The sequence below is a fragment of the Sparus aurata genome, chromosome 18 (genome assembly GCF_900880675.1).
Source record: "Sparus aurata chromosome 18, fSpaAur1.1, whole genome shotgun sequence".
Classification (NCBI taxonomy): Eukaryota; Metazoa; Chordata; class Actinopteri; order Spariformes; family Sparidae; genus Sparus; species Sparus aurata.
Genome location: NC_044204.1, coordinates 27,686,318 through 27,704,894, shown reverse-complemented (window position 1 = coordinate 27,704,894; position 18,577 = coordinate 27,686,318). Strand labels below are relative to the sequence as shown.

Here is an 18,577-nt window from a genome sequence, read left to right as displayed (position 1 = left end):
ACTCTTTATCAAATAATTGACTTTGTGTCATATTCATGACTAATGTCCTGATTTCAATTTCAATCTCATTAATTTTTTTAATGTAAACTTTTCATTTCATGATTTTGCCTTTTCATCTCATCAATTCCGAGTATTTAAATCATATTCATGACTTTTTATTAAGTAATTTTGATTTTTTTTAGCTCATATTTGACTTCGTATCTATAATCTAGACTTTTCGTGTCATTAATTAACTTTAATCCGTTCATTTAGATTTTTTAAAATCATTTCTTTTCTTTTTACTTTACTTTTCACCTAACTTTCCTCCTTTAACTGGCGGGAACGGCCTTCCAAAATACATTTCTTTAACGTTGATATAACACACAAACCTTAAGAGTCATTAGAAAATGAACACTTGGCAAAAAGAAAGTAAATTTAAATTCGAAAATATTTCCCAGAATTGTTATATACAGTCTCCGTGTTAAACCATCGGCTTATTATAACAAAATATAAAATTTGTTTTGTTTTCATGTCAGCTGAGCATGGAAGCCGTGTTGTCGCGCATGGATGACGTAAACGCGACGGTTTCCATCATGGCGGCGGAAGGCTGTGAGGAGATGAGCGGCAACGGGGAGCTCGAAGAGTCTTCAGGTAGTTTCATTTACGTCAATGAATTTATAATACGCAGTTTCGCCTTTGCACAGATATCGCTGAACTTTTCATTCATCTGCAGGGAATTTGAATAAAGCCGCCGATTGCGCCTGTTTTCAGGACAGGCATGACAAGCTAGGCTAGGCTAACGAGATTTCAACACACCACGAACCAGCAGCACAGTGTTCTGCTCACTAATTTTAATCCACTTACTGTCCTGTTTTTCAATGTTTGCCTCGCGGCCGCTTATCACGTTTCGTCACAATTTAGTTGAACAATGTTAATAACAATTCAGATGCACTGAAGTCAGCCCCGTTTGTACTCTGTGTGCTGAGCTTTGTATGAATGAAACACACCTCTGCAGGTGTAAACAGGTGGCGTTTCAAGAATAAAAGCCAGAAAATGCAGACTTTGTTCTTGTTTTGTTGGATGTTTTAGTCATGTGTGGATCACAGGCTGCTGGTGATAGTTGGTGTACTTACATGTTCAGCTGCTTTACTGGTGTGACTGCTCAAAGTAATCTGTGCATCAGTCAACCCACAACCTGTATGGATTTGACTGAAAGCCTAAAATCAGAGCTTACAGTCTGTGATTGATTTACTGCTGGATTGTTTTTACGCCTGAATCTGAATCTGCACATGCAAACGTTTGGGGTTTTCGCACATGATTGTTGTTGTTGTTGGGACATCATGGCCCTTGTCCACATAAACTGCACAGGAAGCAGATAAACTGTAAAGTTGATTAATGACATCACATTACATTCATGGGGCCAATATGAGTTTCCTGTAAAGGTTCATAGAATTTTGAGAAGGAAAAACCTGCTAGATTTCGTCATCCCTCCAAAAAAAAAAAAACCAGTATGTTCAGTGCCTCTGTTGTTTCCCTTTTGTTTTTCATTTACAAACTAATAGAGCGAAAAAAGAAAACAGCAGCACTCAAGTGTCTGTCTTTCTTTTGCCACCACAAGTGCTGCAACAAATGGTTGTTTTCATTATTGATTAATCTGCACCACCAGTTTCATGATTAAAGGTTCAATCAAATGTCCAAAGTGACATCTTTAAATTGTTTCTTTTGTCCAGCTGACAGCCCAAAACCCCAAATACTCTTCATTTAATATCATAAATGACAAAGAAAAGAAAAGAAAGAATATGTGACATTTTGGCCAGGAGTAGTCGATCAGTTACCAAAATAACTGGCAACTTATTTTCTTCTTATTGACGGATAGTTGCAGCGCTAATAATGTCATTAACTAGAGTGGAACGTTAAGGAAAAGTGAAGGTTTAAAGTCGCGACGCACCATCACCCAGTGAGGGCACACAACAACATTCGCCTTCTGTTCGGGACGCTCTTCATTTTGATCCAAAAGATGAAGATTTGTGAAAAAAACATTGACATTTTGACGCTTTTGTAATGGTCCTCTAAGCTTCATTGAAAATGTCTAAAGTTAATGTGAAAAGTGTTAGTGAACAACTGAGCGGTACCTGTGTAGATCACTTCAGTTATGAGGCTGACAAATGTTCCCCCTCTTTAGCGATGGAGGCCTCTGAGGTTCCTGCATCGCCTCCGACTGAGATGGTGAAGATGTCAGAAGAGAACGGCAGTGCTGCTGATGTCCATGAGGTCCACGAGGCCCCTGAAGCCCCCGTAGATCCCCACCCTGAGACCTTCTCCATGCCCCTGGCTGCAGAAGACGAGGAGGGAGAGCTGCCTGCCGACTTTGAGCGTCTGTGGAAGGCCGCCCATGACAATCCTCAAGATTTTACCAGCTGGACTGACCTGCTGCAGTACTGCGAGCAAGAGGTGTGTGTGTCTGTGTCTGTGTGTGTGGTGCACTGACTTTTGTCGCCCCCGTGAGGCCACAACACATGCAGGTCTGGAGGCTGGAGGGTATGTAATATTTCTCTCCTCTCCTCAGAGTCACGTCACAGCGTCCCGCAGAGCGCTCGAGGCCTTCCTCGTCCGCTACCCGCTCTGCTACGGCTACTGGAAGAAATATGCCGATCTGGAGCGCCGGGCCGGGTACAACGACAAAGCAGAGGAGGTAAAACAGGAGGGATACATAGGATTCGCATTAAGGAAGTGTTTTCCACGGGTTTTCACAAGCTTATGATCATGTTTGTGGTGTGTCTTGTGTCAGGTGTGCATCCAGGGTCTGCAGGTGATCCCTCTGAGTGTGGATCTGTGGATCCACTACATCAATCTGCTGCTGGGAACGCTGGACATGAACCTGCCAGAGTCGCCCGTGCGGATTCGCAGGTAGATCAACGCTCCCACACATACGCATTTAAAAACCCTGCAGGGTCACCTCTTGAGGGGCAGCACAGATAAAAGAAGAGAGAATACAACGAAAAAGTGAGAGTTGCTTTTTGTTTTCCAATCCGCAGAGTGTTCGAGGATGCGGTTCAGGCTGCAGGTCTGGACTTCCACTCGGACCGGCTTTGGGATCTTTATATCGAGTGGGAGAAAGAGCAGGGGAACATGAAGAACGCAACGGCTGTAGTGGACAGAGTCCTCAAAGTGCCCACCCAGCTTTACAACACACACTATGAAAAGTAAGATCAAGCCAATCAGTCTTGTTGAAGAAAAGCTCAGCTTTGCCTTTCTCAATTTCTCGCTCTTCTCTCATTAATGTATTTTTGCGTCCTGCTCCGTCCTCTCCCCCCCCGCCCTCTCCGTCAGGTTCAAGGAGCAGCTCAACAGCCAAGAGCCCAAAGAGATTCTTCCCCCGGAGGAGTACGAGGAGCTGAGGGCGTCGTGCCGTCAGAGTCAGAAGGCGGAGCGTGCCGAACAAGCCCAGGAGGAGGAGGCGGAGAGGCCGCCTGGGGAGGAAGAGCCCGCCACACCCGAGGGCACAGACACAGTGAGTAACACCAGACTGCCTCACAGTCAACTCTGACAGGATTTCAGAGTAATGACAGTTTTTAAATTTAGATGCAAATAAGACGTAAATTCAAGAGATTCTTCTTATGATGTTGTGTCCAGGAGGAATTGATGCAGAAGATCAGGGAACAGGTGCTTCTTCGCAGGGACAAAGTTTACCAGGACAACGAGGGAGAAGTCCGCAAGAGATGGCACTTTGAAGACGCTGTGAGTTTCTCTTCCTACTCAACTCTGCTAGTTTATTATTTCTCTCGCAACTTTCCCTCACTCTCTCATTCAGTCGGTTGTTTTTTTTCTGCTTCTTTGGAAACTTGAAACCAAGGCACAACAACAACTTCATGTTCCTGCCACTGGGTATTTTAAACGTATTGCATTAATGTGTTACTTTGAGGAGGAACGATGCTTTTTTCTACAAAAGCCTTTCATTCATTTGGTAAAAGACACCAAAATCAAATGTTAAATGTTGTGTAATACAACAACAAAAAAAGACAGTGCCTGAAATATGCCTTTGTGCACAAGGCTGAAGACAGTATTCATGATTATTGTGACAAAACAGAACGATCTTTAATGCAGTATTGTGTCTCAATTGTGGAGTGAGTGATATCTGCCGACCCTTCTTAACCCTTCGTAATGTTCTTTCATGTTAAGTTATCCAAAGTATCCTTTAATGTTATCGTCTGGGGTTTTCCAGGAATTGATTCTGAGATAGTTTCTATTGTCTCTGTTTATAATTATTGATCTTTCATCACTCGCTCCTTCAGAAACTGAATCTTCTTTTTTTCCTGTGATCTGTAGATTAAACGTCCGTACTTCCACGTTAAGCCACTCGACCGTCTCCAGCTGCGGGCCTGGCACTCCTACCTGGACTGGGAGATCGCTCAGCTGAGCAGCGACACCAAAGAGTCCGACCAAGGTGACTGTGTGAAGATACTGCCCGCTGTCAACGTTAGCATCGTGATTTAGACACACGTTTAAGTCTTAAGTGTCCACAGCTCTGACAGCACTCTCTCTGATTAGATCCAAACCAGGCGGCTTCAGAGGGGTCGGAGGTCACAGCACAGCCTCAGGAAGCACCAGAGGATGCTGCTGTTGCCCGCGACGACTACAGGGTTCGAATCCTCTTTGAGCGTTGCCTGATCGCCTGCGCTCTGTATGAGGAGTTCTGGACCAGGGTGAGGAGAACGGGGTGTTTGTGTGTGACTCATATTTAGAGAAAGAGTACACAAGAGCATATTTCAGTGTGTGTATTAACGTCCCGTGTGTATGTGTCGATCAGTACACTCAGTACCTGGAGCTGCAGAGTGTGGACGAGGCGCGGGCGGTTTTCAAACGAGCCTGTGAGGTCCACCTGACGTACAAACCCAACATCCACATGCACTGGGCCACCTTCGAGGAGAGGCACGGTACGACACAACGCACTGTACACACACACACACACACACACACACACTTCTTTTTGCTTTTCTAAGTAGCTTCCTTTGCTGACACATGCCCGTGTTTCTTGGTGCGTTACCGTTGCATGTAGATCAGTGGAATAGTGTAAAAACCATTTGCAGGACGGTGTGTATATTGTGCTTCAGTGCGCGACAGAACCAACAAAACATGAAAAATGTTGAGGGTACCTTTCTAAAAAATGGAGAAAGCGATTTTGGAAAAGGATCATCGATGCAAAAACATCACAAAGCCTAAAAGCTTCACATCAGACTCCTTTTAAATGAAGCGATTAAAGGCGTCTCTCCATGTGTTGCATCCACCGAACTCCTTCATCCTCTCCATCAGGTGACCTAACCGAGGCCCGGCGAGTCCTGGAGGCGCTGGAGAAAACCCTGCCAGGTCTGGCAGTGGTCCGTCTTCGCAGGGCGGCTTTAGAGAGACGAGCGGGCCAGCTGGACCAATCAGAGGCCTTGCTGCGGGAGGCGGTGGCCGAATCCAAAGAGAAGCCCACGCTACACGCCTTCTACTCCATCAAGCTGGCTCGCCTGCTGCTGAAACTGGGCAGGAACCCGAGCAGAGCCCGCAGGGTGTTGCAGGAGGCGCTGGAGATCAGTCCGGTGAGAGAAGTGACCAACAGCTGCAAATATGTCCGCCTGTGAGAAAATCACAGGCTTCTGATCAAAGCCCTCTCATCTGCTCATCCAAAAAACATTTTAACAGTTAAAGAATGCCAGCGTAGCTCAGCTGCAAAATCCTGCTTCATCTTCTATGAGAGAGTTTGCGTAACAGTCGCTGGAATTTATTTATTTTTCAGGAAGGAGTCCCAGAAATAAAACCACCACAGCATTCTAAAAATAAAAGTCTTAAATTAGAGTTTTGCTTTTTTCATAATCCACGAAAAGTATGTGAAGAATAGAGACTGTCGTGTGGTAACAGCAGGGCAGGCGTGGTTTATTTAACAGTCACTCTTGAGTATAATACGAATATGACTTTGCTCCACAAGATATAGATAGTCAAGTAAATAAAAATATGATATGTTGAACACTATGATTCATTAAAATAGCCGAGACTCTGTACTGACGTCACATAATAAATGTAGTTTGACTATGTGTGCTCCATCAGGATAACGATAAACTGCACATGAACCTGTTGGAGCTGGAGGTGTCGGGGGACCCCTGGGCATCAGCTGAGGCGGTGCAGGAGTGTGTGACGCGAGCCCTGGCAGCTCCCCTCACCCCAGACACCAAGATCCTCTTCTCACAGAGAGGCCTGCAGTTCGCCGAGGACTACAGCAACTCTATCCAGAGGTCAGAGGTCAACAGCCGTCTTACTGGCAGATATCGTACATCCAGTGTGTCATGTAAACCCTTCATCGACTTTTTTTGTCCCTCGCTGTGTGTCTGTCTGTGTCTGTCCTCGGCAGTGTGCTGTCTGTGTACGACGAGCACCAGAAGCTGCTGCAGGAGCTCGGTGGAACAAAGAGAGGAGCAGAGAACGGGTGAGAGGGGGAGGAAGAACCCACTACATGTTCTTAATCAAGCTAAAAAAAAACAAGTGTCATAAGTAGTACGACTGCTTCCACATGTCTTTCCAGGCTGTTAGATTAAATGAAAGCTTTTAAATGTTGTTCTCTGTCAGCAACATTTTGAAAACCGACATAATTGCAGCTCCTACATCAAATTTATTTTTAATAACCCATTTGGGAGTTCAGCCTATGAAAATGAAGTATGACCATGTTGGTGTCGTAACATGAATAATGAATGGGAACATCATGCATGCTTCTGTTTTGAAGAGTATAAAATTTAAAGATTTAAAATACAGCACACAAATTATCTACAATCAAGTGTCATCTTCATCTCGTGCGACTGGCAGCATCGCTTCACGACAAAATAGATCTGAACTCCACATAGAAAATGTTTTTTTCTTGCCGTGTAAATCAGCTCTGTGTTTATTTTTGCAGTTCTAATTTATAAAAATGTGATTTTTAGGGACGAGGACCCGGAGAAGCTGATCAAAAGTGACGACGGCTCGGCTGTTGCTGTGTCGGGTACAGCCCCACCCACCATGCCGCACGTCCCCATCACCACACCCCCTCCACCTGTGATGGGCGCAGACATGAGCGCGCAGACCGGCTACGGAGGATACAGCAACTGGTACCAGGTAGGATTCGAGATTTTGACACAGGCGGCGGCATTTGAAGGTGGCTGCATTGACTTAAAATGACCCGACGCGGCAAAAGAATGATGAGGAAGTTCAGTGTGAGGGGCAGAAAAACCAGCGTCCATAAAGTCAGAAATACCGTTTTCCTTTTTATTCCTCTTCTTCTTCTTTTATTCATTTGATCTAATGTGATGAAGTCTTTTTTCCCTGTTTTTATTCTTTTATTTGTATTTATTTATATCTACATTTTGTGTTCTGTCTTTTGTCTTGTTATATTTTTATATCTTGACCTCTTTCCTTTTCCTTCAATGGGGCACTGTGTAGTTTTGGAGAAGAAACCCGAACTCAGTATTTTTAATATTTCCAATGTGAATAAGGTAATGATACAAACTCTCAAATATTTTTTCCATAATTGAACAAACGAGCCGTTCTCAGGGGAACACAAGGTCCCCAGAACACTGTTTGAAGCTAGAAGGGTGGCAGGGTCCGCCAAATATAAAAAAAAGTAAAACAGTGTAAAATGATGTTGTCTTTTAAGGACAGTGTGTTTATTCAGTCATGAAAACGGAGAGTTTGTTTATTTAGTCTGTTCAGTCTATGAATATCTTTCTCTTCTGATTAAAATATCTTCCTTAAAACTACGTAGTGCTCATTTAATCTGGTCCACTGTTATAATTATTAATACAAAATATATATTATGTAAACTGAAAAAACTAAAACAAGGTCCATATGTATATAAAATGGTTTCACTGACAGTAAACTTACTGTATAGTTGGTTCGGCTGGGTACATTTTGACAAAGAACAGTTTGAGATGCTCCGTGAAGTTTATTATTTAACCTTGTTTTTTGTGGTTCCTTTCCAGCAACCGCAGTACGGCAGCTACGGCTACCAGAACACCTGGAACTACAACCAGGGCTACTATCCTCCCAGCTAAAGTGGGCGACAGTGACTGTGACACAAAATAACCAGAGGAAGCAGTTTGACCCCCCCTAGCGACTTCTCAACCAAACGACAAACTGAACCAGCCGGGTCGCATTAAAACAACATCCCAGCATCCTCTCTCCTCTCTCCGTCCCCTTCACTGTCCCGGAGTCACAAGAGGTCGGCGCGGGTTTTTTGAGCATGTCGTGTCATTCAGTGTTGATTCTGAGGAACCGGTGGAATCACGAGGGAAGGAAACACCCATTTCTCAGCACATCAGTGTCTCCATTTTAATCAGAAATATTTTTGTATTTGTTTGCTCCTGTTTTAAAGTCATCCAGTTTTATTGAAACTCTGCAAGCTGATGTACGATTGACATTTTGTACCATTCCAGAGTAGGCTAATTGTTGTTTTTCTAATGTATATAAAGGTGTTTTATAGTGTGTCACGACAGAGCCGCTTTGTGTCGCGTGTCTTTTTTGCTCACATTTCCATTATGAGAGTGAAAAAGATCAACTCATTAAAACACTCAGTACTTTGGTCTGTACTCGTGGAAAACCTCCGGACTGTGTCCCTCTCATATCTCCAGCTATGTTTCTAAAAAAAAGTTCGGGAAATAGTCTGGACAGATTATCACGCTAACGATCCAAACAAAGGAAGGACCGGCCTCTACCGGCTCTCTTTTAGATTGAGTCTTTTAAAACCATTCAGGGTGTTACCATCCAAAAGCAACAGTCACAATGGACATGTTTCAGGCCAAGTTATAGTGAATATTAATGGACGTATAGCTTAAAGATAACGAGCTCAATTGATCCTGTTTTTAGTCTAATAATCTGAGGACTGGAGCCTCTGAAAGCCACCGGCTGAATAAACCAACCGGCCATTTTCACAGACGGATACTTTGACTCAGGTGTATTTTGATCATAACTAAATCATTTTCAGTATTTTTCTCCAAATTGTCTTATTCAGGGTTCTGAAATGAGAGTATCTTCAGTTTCTTTCCTCCGACAGTAAACTGATTATCTTTTACATGTGGACGTCATCTTGGGCTTTGGGAGACACCGATTACAATTTTCTTTATTTTATACACCAAACAACTAATCGAGAAAATAACTGATGGTAAAGTAAAATAAAAATAGTTGCAGCCTTGCTCACATCTACTGAGGCAGACACCACTAATTTGTTGTTTACAAGTCTTTCCTGCTGTGACATGTCAGAATATCACTTCTTACGTTTGTGTGCGTCGAGCTTCAGTTCATTACTTATTTTAAAGGTCCAGTGTGTAAGATTTAAGAGAACTAGAATGCCACTTAAGAGATTTTATCTTCAGATCTGCGTCAAATTATACTCACTCATAGATACCAGCCACGTAAATACGAGATTTGTCTTCGTTAAGATGCATTAAATTATTAAAAATGTCGGAAAAACCACTTATCTCTCTCACTGTTATAGGTGCACTAGTTCAGTTCACTGTAGTTGTATGTTGTGGTTGTATCTCTTAAAGGTTGAGGCTGCCAATATTATATATAGTTATCTTATTGTCGACACGTCACATGTCACGGAAATGTTGGGCTTCCCTACTGTGGCAACACATTTGCTCTTACTAAAAACTTGTAAAAATAGGTAACACGTGTAGTTTTGGACGACAATCGAGCTCTATGGCATAAAGGAATGAGATTTATCAAGCTTCGGCCGCACAAACAGAATCAGTTCATTGTTGCTTAATTTCATGGGATTTTATGACAAAAATCTTTAAAAAGAATCACCTGCCTTGCTGTACGGAAAGTTACACAGGCCACCTTTCAACCGAGTGAACTTCCACCAGAGACGAGGAACCTTTGGAGGAACTGTGTATTTATACCACAAGGATGGAGGTTTAAATTAAGTTCTGGGGACATAATTTACCCCTCAAAACGTACAGGAGCTTTGAGGGTTTGGGTTTGATCCCTGGACAATTCTAGTTTGTCGAGTACATGCAGCATTTTATTTCAGCCACCATTTTAAAAACAAATCTGCGGCCGCAAACCAGTTTTTGTTCCCCGGAGCTTCGACACGTCAACATGGAGTTGCAGGAAAAAAAAAAGGGTAAGACAGATGAAACATAGATGAAGTCCAGGCCCTGTTGTTTAATAAAAAAAGCAAAACGCGCCAAAAATTACATTTAAAAACAGCATCATTTTTTCAAGTCAGCGGACTAATATGCCCAATCTTCAGGGGTCTTTTGACCAAGCTGAAGGGACATTTTAGTTCTAAAAGTAACTAACTAAATGTTCCAGGTACTTCAGTTGGAAATGTGGCTTCATGTATGATATGTAGAAAATTCAGTCGACCATTATAATTCTCTGAGTCAGCTTTATTTTAAGTAGATCCTTGGTGATAATGCAGACATAACTGTCAATATAGTTTAACTTATAAAAAAAAACTGGCAAAGTAGAATGTCACAAAATCAGGAAGATTGTGGGGGTTAAATTTAAGGCCCTTAAAGAACCGATCGAGTGGGTCTAGTGTTGTACTTTGCTTTTTAACGATCATCTTAAAATTCAACGATTTTTGTAGTTTATCGTCTTTTATAAATGAGTTGCTGAAAACCATGAAGCAGTATCCATCAGAAGCCAGCTATCTTCACTTTGTAAAAAGTCCATCTCACTGCACACAAACCAAGCCATAACAAATCAATCAGCCCAGAATGGAGTAAAGGCGTCATTCAGTGAGTTAACCCAAACAGTATTACACTAGAACTCTCCAAAAACATGTTAAAATTAGTTAAAACACAATCCGAACGAAGCCTCGAGCTGCGTCTTGTCTGCTTCAGTTCAGTTAGCTGGCTTATTGAGTGATACTGATCGGTGGCGGCTCTGTTCCTGGATCGATATCTTTCATGTGTTGATGCAGTGGAGGTGGTGAGGTAGGCTCACAGAGCGGATCCTCCTGATCTCACTTTTTGGTAACAACCAGCACAGCTGAAGGCACCAAACCTGCAAAACAGAGGGAGGGGAAAGTCATGAGAGGCGATCAGATAGAGCCGCTGACTGGACAGTTCTAAGTCAGTACGGAGGATAAAACGCTGAGAATATGTTAACGGATATGTTCACCCAAAATTGAAAGTTCAGACATTAACTTTTAACCCCCTGTGTCGATGGCAAGTTGAGCTTCAGAACAAAACAGTGTTGCATTATTCTCCTAAATAACTGAAGCAGATGGGGACTTTTAAAACCTAAGAAAAAAATAAAATAACATGAAAAAGCTCCATAAAGCTCATCCAGTGTAATCAAAGTGTCCGGAAGCCACAATATCGCAGACTGAAAAAACATTATTAACACCCTCAACGTGCAGTCGAGCTTGTGCACCCACTCAAGAGGGTGTGCACACTAACCTTTAGCTCCACAGCTGCAGTGAAGATTTCAACCTAAATAAGGATGTAAATAACATCCTGACAAACACATTTGGGATCATGGAGCTCCCAGCGACTGGGATTGCGCCGGACGAGCTGTATGGAGCTATGTTATGTTTCTGTCTTGGTTGTTTTTTAATTTTTTTAAATACAAGTTCCTTTCTACTTCAGCTGTTTAGGATAATACTGCAACACTGTTTTTCTGTGGATATCCAGAAACATTTTGTGGACTACAGTGCTTCACCTGACTTTCCATAGGCATGGGGGGGGTCAGTAGATAATGACCGAATTTTCATTTTTGGGTGAATTTATTCTTTAAAGTGTGCATATTACACAGGTTTTGTACAAAGTCTTGGAAAAGATTGGAAGATGCTTAATACTAAGCGTTACGTTTGCAAGATTAGGAATATGCTTGAATTTGACTTTAGATTTTCTATCCTGTGTTTCATCAACACAATCACTCATGAATCTGGTGTCAAAATCAGCATGTATTGTTGCATGTTTTGATCATGAATATGAATGAAGTTAGTATGAACAGCTGGTAAACTAAACAAAGTCACATTATACTTTGAGAGATGTGGGTGATAACTTATTCTCTAAACTCCTCAATTATCTAGATGTGAAGGCAAGTCTGGAAATCTTTGGTTGAGGCATCTGAAAAGTGTTTGTCTCCAAACAACTAGAGTAATGTGCTCCATATTCTAATGTTTCTCCCACTCCAGCACTCACCCAGCTCCTTAAGGGGCTTCTCCATGTCCAGTTCGGTGTATACGTGGCGGGGGTACAGCGACAGCAGCGTGAAGTCCTGACCCTCGGGCACGTTGCTGTTCATCTGCACGTAGACGCGCACTGCCGCCAGCGGCTCCTGGGCCTTAAAGACTGTGGAGATGGTCGAGCCGTCCAGCAGACGGACCTTTACGGTAAGGATGAGGAGGAGCAAGAGAAAGAGGAGGAGAGAAGAAACAATCCTTTTTGTCATCTCATGCAAAATAAATGTCTCATTAAAATAGATAACTGGCGATGGGACATTCATTGTGAAATTTTGATCCACAGGCTTGTGACCGAAAACAAAGGATGTAAAATATCCCCAGTGTGTATTTTTCTTGGCTTTAGCGTGTGACTGAAGCCTGTACCTGTATCCTGGACTCATCATACTCCTTCTTAGTGGGTGGAGGGCCGTGGCTGGTGGGCGACGAGGGGCTGGGCTGGGCAGGTTGGGACGCTGCGGCTGTGCTCGGTGGTCCACCGCCTCCGAACTGAACAGGAAAAAAAACATCTAAGTTAGAACAGAAATGGTGGTAATAAATTCACTAAGAAAAAATAGAAGTAAACTGTAAAAAATAAAGATTACCTTTTGTGCTCTCTCCTCTCTATCTCGTGCTATCTTTTCTTTAACCCTCTGCCTGACGGGAACAAAGACAAACAACACAGTGAGAGCCATGAAGAATGAACATTAGCTCCAGGATTTTTCACATTTTCACAGTCTAATTTGAATTTGTTGTTCATGTCTGGTCTTATTATGAGTTTGTTATCTTGTACTCTGCCACAGAAATCTCTGCTGCTTGGTTCTTGATGCACATCTATACATGTTGTTATGGTACTGGTGCTTGGAGCGGCCAATAAGGTAGAGAGAGTTGGATATCAGCAATACTTTCTCACTTCTTATATACCAAATAAAAACAATATCATATATTAAATATTAGTATTCATTATCTTATAAATGATATGATAAAACACAGTATTATTAGTATATTGATGTACAATCATGTACTATACTGTTTTATTACATTTAAAGATCAAGGAAATCCACTGTTACAAAGATACGCTCTTATAAAAATTTGATATGATTCAAAAGTAAATCAGTAATCTCGTTAAATAATCATGACCCCTATATTGACCAAAATAATTTGTTCATGATTTCCCCCCATAATCGAGCAGCCCGATCATCTGCTGCATCATTATCTGACTAAATGTGCGATCGTGAACATCTTACCTTGCAAGTTTGTCCTCCATCTTCTCTTTCCTGCGCAGCTCAGCGAGTTTTTTCATATCGTCATCCTGCAGCTTTTGGCGTATCTGCTGCAGCTCTTGGCCCTGTTTCCTCCGCTGCTTCTCCCTCTCAAGCTCTTCCTCCCGCTCTCGCTCTCGTCTCTCCGCCTGCTTCACCCGCATCAGCTCCTCTAGCCTGAAAAACAGACACCGACACAGGCATCAGCTTACAGACACGGAGGACATTTCTTGATTTACTTAAACACTGGAGGTGTTTACTATTTCTAACAGGATGAGAAATTGATGCACAGAAGTAGTTTAGGAGGTATCTTTAGTTTATGTTTGTCTACAAGCACCAAACTAATGGTCACATCCAACGCTGGAGGGATCTGTGCGTGTGCTCTTACCTTCTAACTTGCTCAAGTTTCTCCTCCTCCGTCAGCGGCCTCCTTGCACCTGTCTCACTATCGATGCAGGTGTTTTCTGCATCTTCTATTCCTGAAGCCAAAATAAACATACATGAGGAAGAGAAACAGAAATAAACACAGTAAGAGATCAAGAGAAATGTTTGACAGACGAGCACAAACGTGAGGCTGAAAGTCAAAACCAAAAGTAATTCTGAACCAACCACTTTATCTATCGTAAAGGTAATCAATGTTGTTTGTTTCAGCAGATTATACACTTCACTGTGCGCATGTCAAACAAGGTCTGTTCTGATTTAATGCATTTCTTACCAGATCATTTTATATAGCATCCATGTAAACAGCTGGAATCAATTTTCATCGGATTGAGAAATATTGCCTGTGTAACCGCAGCTGATATCTTATTACACTTGGAGACATCAAAGTGATGACCCAAACGGTATGTAATAGATTCTGACAAGAAGCAAATGTAAACTTTCTTGTGTATAAACATCTTACATATCCCTTGGTGGCATTAATGGATAAGTTTAGCCAAAAATGACAATTCAGTCATTTTCTACTCACCACCATACTGGTGGAAGGTCAGCTGAAATTTCGTAGTCCACAGAACATTTCTGGACATCCATAAAATACAGAATTGCAGCATTCTCCTAAATAACTAGAGTAGATGGCAACAATGGCTCCATTCAGCTCGTCTGGTGTAATCCAAGTCTGCCGAAGCCCTGACATCCCAAACTGAATTAATTAAAAAGACATTGATAACCTTCGATGTGCAGTCAAGCTTGTGTACACACTTCAGACTGGGTGCAAAACAAATATAAGTTTAGAAACTACACTAAAGATTTGGGCTTTAAAAAAAGGTGTACAAACGTTTTTCAAATCACTTTAGGATCTCTGGGTTGCCAAAAACTTGAATTATGCAGGATGAGCTGTATGAAGCCATTTTATGTTGTTTTTGTATGTTTTTAAAAAAAGTCCCCATCTACCACAATGCTGCAACACTGTTTTGCTGTGAAGCTCCAGCAATATTTTTTGGACTAACAAACTTCACCCGACTTTCCATATGAGTAGATAATGGGTGTCTTTTTTTATTTTTGGATGGACTTGTCCTTTAATAGCTTGCTTCTACTGCTATGACAACCCTTCCTGCCTCCTAAAAAACACAACACAGCCAGACCTTCAGCGGTGTCTGCTAGTGTCGGCTGTTCCGTGGTGGACTGGCTGTCTGCATTTCCTCCCAGGACATTCCCTACAGGCGGCACATAGGGCTCATCGATGTCTGGGTCGTCCTCGTGTTCCATTAACCTGTGGAAAACCACATTACACTTGGTTGATTACAAGAACACAGAGGGGCCACGTCCACCCAGGCAGGTCAACGATTACATATTGATTTCAGTCTTACCAGTCCATTGCTTGTTCTATTCCCTGGTTTCCTGTCTTGGCCACTGCCTTTTCCCTGAAAAACACGAGATACAGGACACACTGAGTCTTATGTTTTACTTTCACTTCTGTGAAAGCAGTCTCAAATCTGGGAACTCCATGTGGGGATTTACTGGATTTCACTCACGCTCTGTTTCTTTCAAAGCCCATCTCCAGCAGGCTCTCTAGTGTTGTTTGTTCTGCCATTTTGACCTGAAACAGATTGTGCAATTAACAGCATTACATTACAACAAATTAAATTCCTTAACTTTCATTTCGACATATCGTTACACGACAGTTACTCGCAGGTTCATTCAAGGTAAGTCAAGATAGTGGACCCAACGTTAGCTACCTGAGTTAAACTGCTATACAAAGTCTACACAAGAGCTCATTCTTTAGCTCAGTCATGTGTGAAGGAGCTAAACACACATTAGCACTGTCGAAAATAACTCTACGTGAACAAATATTCAACTTTCCTTGTCCGGCAGCCTGACAAAATACGTGTTTACCTATGCTCTCTTACAGTAGCTATATAATATCAAAGCTATCGTTATGCTGAGTGCTAAATTTAGCATAAATGTGGCTAACGTTCAAATTAGCTTCGAAACTAGCTGTGAAGCTTCGCTGGCTAGCACGATTAAAAACGATCAGAAACTCTCCAACACTCTCTGTCACTTAATATATTAATGTTTGTATGTACGTCACATGTGAAGGCACACACAGGTATCATTTCATTTCTAATAGAAGTAATATCATTTAATATATTCATGAAGAAATCGTTAGCTAGCTACTCACACATCAGTCAACACCGCTTCAACAGTACGGGAACCGGCACAAGTCAAACAGAACCGAACGAGGAAAGCGATTTTTTTTCATGCTTTCGGGGAATATTTAGAAAAAGCTTTCTTTTCTTAGAACATTTTCACCAATAAAAGAAGATGATACAATGAAACCTAGGCTTTATGGAAAAATACTCCCATGGTAAATCACAATTATGAAATAAATCTCATAAATATGTTAGTTAATGTACAAAAGTTACATTTATGAGGGAAACGTCAACATTTCAATTTCATTTCAATCTTTCATTTCAATTTTAACATTAACTCTATCTCATAATTATGACTTACTCTTAATATATATGTGTGTATATGTGTGTGTATTTACATATAGATAGATAGATAGATAGATAGATAGATAGATAGATAGATAAAGTAAGTGAATATTACGAGACACAAAGTTAAATTTGTCATCATTTTCTTTTTCTTCAAGTCTTGAAAATGTGCTCCCATAAAGGGCGGCTGACATCTGTGGCCTAACATTATTTCAGAAACCATTTCAGAAATAAAAAGCCTATTGCGATATAATATACTCTTTACATAACATATTGAATAGAACAGCCTTCCACATTCAGGCCCTCATAGACTGATATTTCTTCAAGTAACATTTGAATTAGTTCCCATAACACCCTAAAGGTGTACATGGTTCAACTTACACTCTGACCTAAAACACAGCAACAGCAATGTCAAGCCCGTCTTAATGACGTAATGCACTGTTTAGTAGTGAGACCATAAAAATGTGCCATAAATTAGTTAGGCTATATAAGTGTACAAAATTAACATATTAAATTGTAAAGCATCATAAATAGAAATAACTCAGTAAAGTTCAACTAACATTAAATTGTAAGCTCTTTAAGTATTTGACTCGACTGCCTTTCAGAGATATAGTTTAGTCTGCTAATGTTTGTTGTTTTTATAGACCAGTACAGCCACCTCAGGACTTTATTGTCCCTTACTTTAAGGATAAGGACAAAGGTAGGCGATGAGCAAAGGTCAAAAGAGTAGATGTCATAAAAGTTTTGATAGTCATATCAGATTCTGGGGACATTAACTCGAATTTATGCGGAAATCCAACAAGTACAGGTTCTAAAGAGACAGAGAAGTGATTATGCTCCTTGAGTGCATCAGCTGCGATTACTTCTCTGACTATTTAGCTTTATTATCAATCAATTATAATCCATCTGCCTCCATGAAGAGTATATCTCTATGTAGTTCTTGTGAACGAGACAGCCGAGGCAGGAAGCCATTACACTGAATGAAGAGGCCTAAATGTGTGAAGAGGCTCAAGTGCTCCGAGGCCGGATGATGTCTCTTATTGGCTGCTCTCCATCTTGTGATGACTGTGTGAGGATGGGATTCATCCTCATGTGTCTGTGGGTGTTCAAACACAATGCAATTTGCTGACTTTTATGGGCAGGTTGAGTCAGTTACATATTTACAGTAAGTGTAATGATTAATTTCTTTCTCTCCCCTGCACAGTCTTAAGCAGCCCTCATTCACGGAGTCCACCATTACTCCGGGACAGACTTCAGTCTCAGTCTGCTCTCTTCCGTCTGACTTCTCTTTTAAAAGCTCGCCCACTAACTGCTTTTCTCTTCTGTTAACCATACATTTGTTTGGCTTGCTTCACCTCGCGCTGTCATTTGGTCTCTCCTTTCCCCTTTTCTGACTTTTTTTTTACAGAATTAATGCCTCATTTGCAGTATTTACTTGGTGAGTATGAACTTTTATTTTGACGTGGCTCATGAACTGAGAAGCAATCAAATACACTGTTTTATTTCATAATTTTGAGCACTTTTGCATTTCATTTACAGGCAGCATTTGTACCAAGATGAGTAATGTGTAATCTGTTTTGTTTTTCGTATTGATTACATATTAACTGCACACCCACTCTGCTAGCAACTGGAGCACCTTAGTAACTAGAAATGCATTCATTTCTTCAATTAGTAAAAAGTCACTCACAGATCATCCTTTGAGCGATGAACTAAACGGCTGTAAAGAGAGACCAAAAGTGGCTATTGGGAAAGTTAATTAAATGAGTCAAAACTGAATTAACCTCTTGATGGAATTAGTGCTTGCTAGGCAGCAAATATGCTTCCATTCTGTAAATGAAGTTGTTGGATGATTAGGTTTACTGAGGAATCAATTTGTGCAGCTGTTAACGGGGCTAGAATCCAGTTTCACACTTCATTCTTGGTTCTTCCTCCTCAAAAAGCTTGAACCTGTTATATCCACCTGTAAACTATAATAACTTGTTATTTTCAAAAGAAGATCTTAAGACTGAAATATAATCTGTCCAGGGCAGAAAGGGTAGGTTTTGTCTGTGACGTTAACCCAACTCCTGTCCGAATTGTAAGAGTGAAGGTGTGAAGGTTTAATTTATGATTTTCTTTCTCAAACTTCATATCCTGACGCAGGGCTGACCAGATTCCCCGTCCAGACTTGATACTGAGGTGCTATCATCATAAACACATTCATGCTGATGTGAGTTCTG

At 41.4% G+C, this 18,577-nt stretch overlaps 2 protein-coding genes across 2 annotated transcripts; one reads left to right on the top strand and one right to left on the bottom strand.

The window, feature by feature from the left end:
- The first annotated feature begins 393 nt into the window (after positions 1-393).
- LOC115569369 (pre-mRNA-processing factor 39) lies at positions 394-8,588 on the top strand. Its single transcript, XM_030397420.1, has 16 exons — positions 394-408; positions 516-630; positions 2,162-2,430; positions 2,546-2,671; positions 2,768-2,886; positions 3,015-3,182; positions 3,310-3,490; positions 3,613-3,717; positions 4,306-4,423; positions 4,528-4,682; positions 4,787-4,913; positions 5,290-5,561; positions 6,067-6,251; positions 6,368-6,442; positions 6,933-7,104; positions 7,968-8,588. Exons 2-16 carry the CDS (start codon positions 522-524, stop codon positions 8,037-8,039), a joined length of 2,253 nt encoding a protein of 750 aa, XP_030253280.1. The 5' UTR covers positions 394-408; positions 516-521; the 3' UTR covers positions 8,040-8,588.
- Positions 8,589-10,132: 1,544 nt separating this feature from the next.
- On the bottom strand, positions 10,133-16,105 carry ubxn1 (UBX domain protein 1). Its single transcript, XM_030397361.1, has 10 exons — positions 16,043-16,105; positions 15,396-15,460; positions 15,231-15,284; positions 15,006-15,133; positions 13,814-13,904; positions 13,411-13,602; positions 12,769-12,820; positions 12,551-12,673; positions 12,147-12,330; positions 10,133-11,001 (listed from the first exon to the last, which is right to left on the bottom strand). The coding sequence occupies exons 2-10, from the start codon at positions 15,452-15,454 to the stop codon at positions 10,961-10,963; spliced, it is 924 nt and encodes a 307-aa protein (XP_030253221.1). The 5' UTR covers positions 15,455-15,460; positions 16,043-16,105; the 3' UTR covers positions 10,133-10,960.
- Between the last annotated feature and the right edge of the window lie 2,472 nt (positions 16,106-18,577).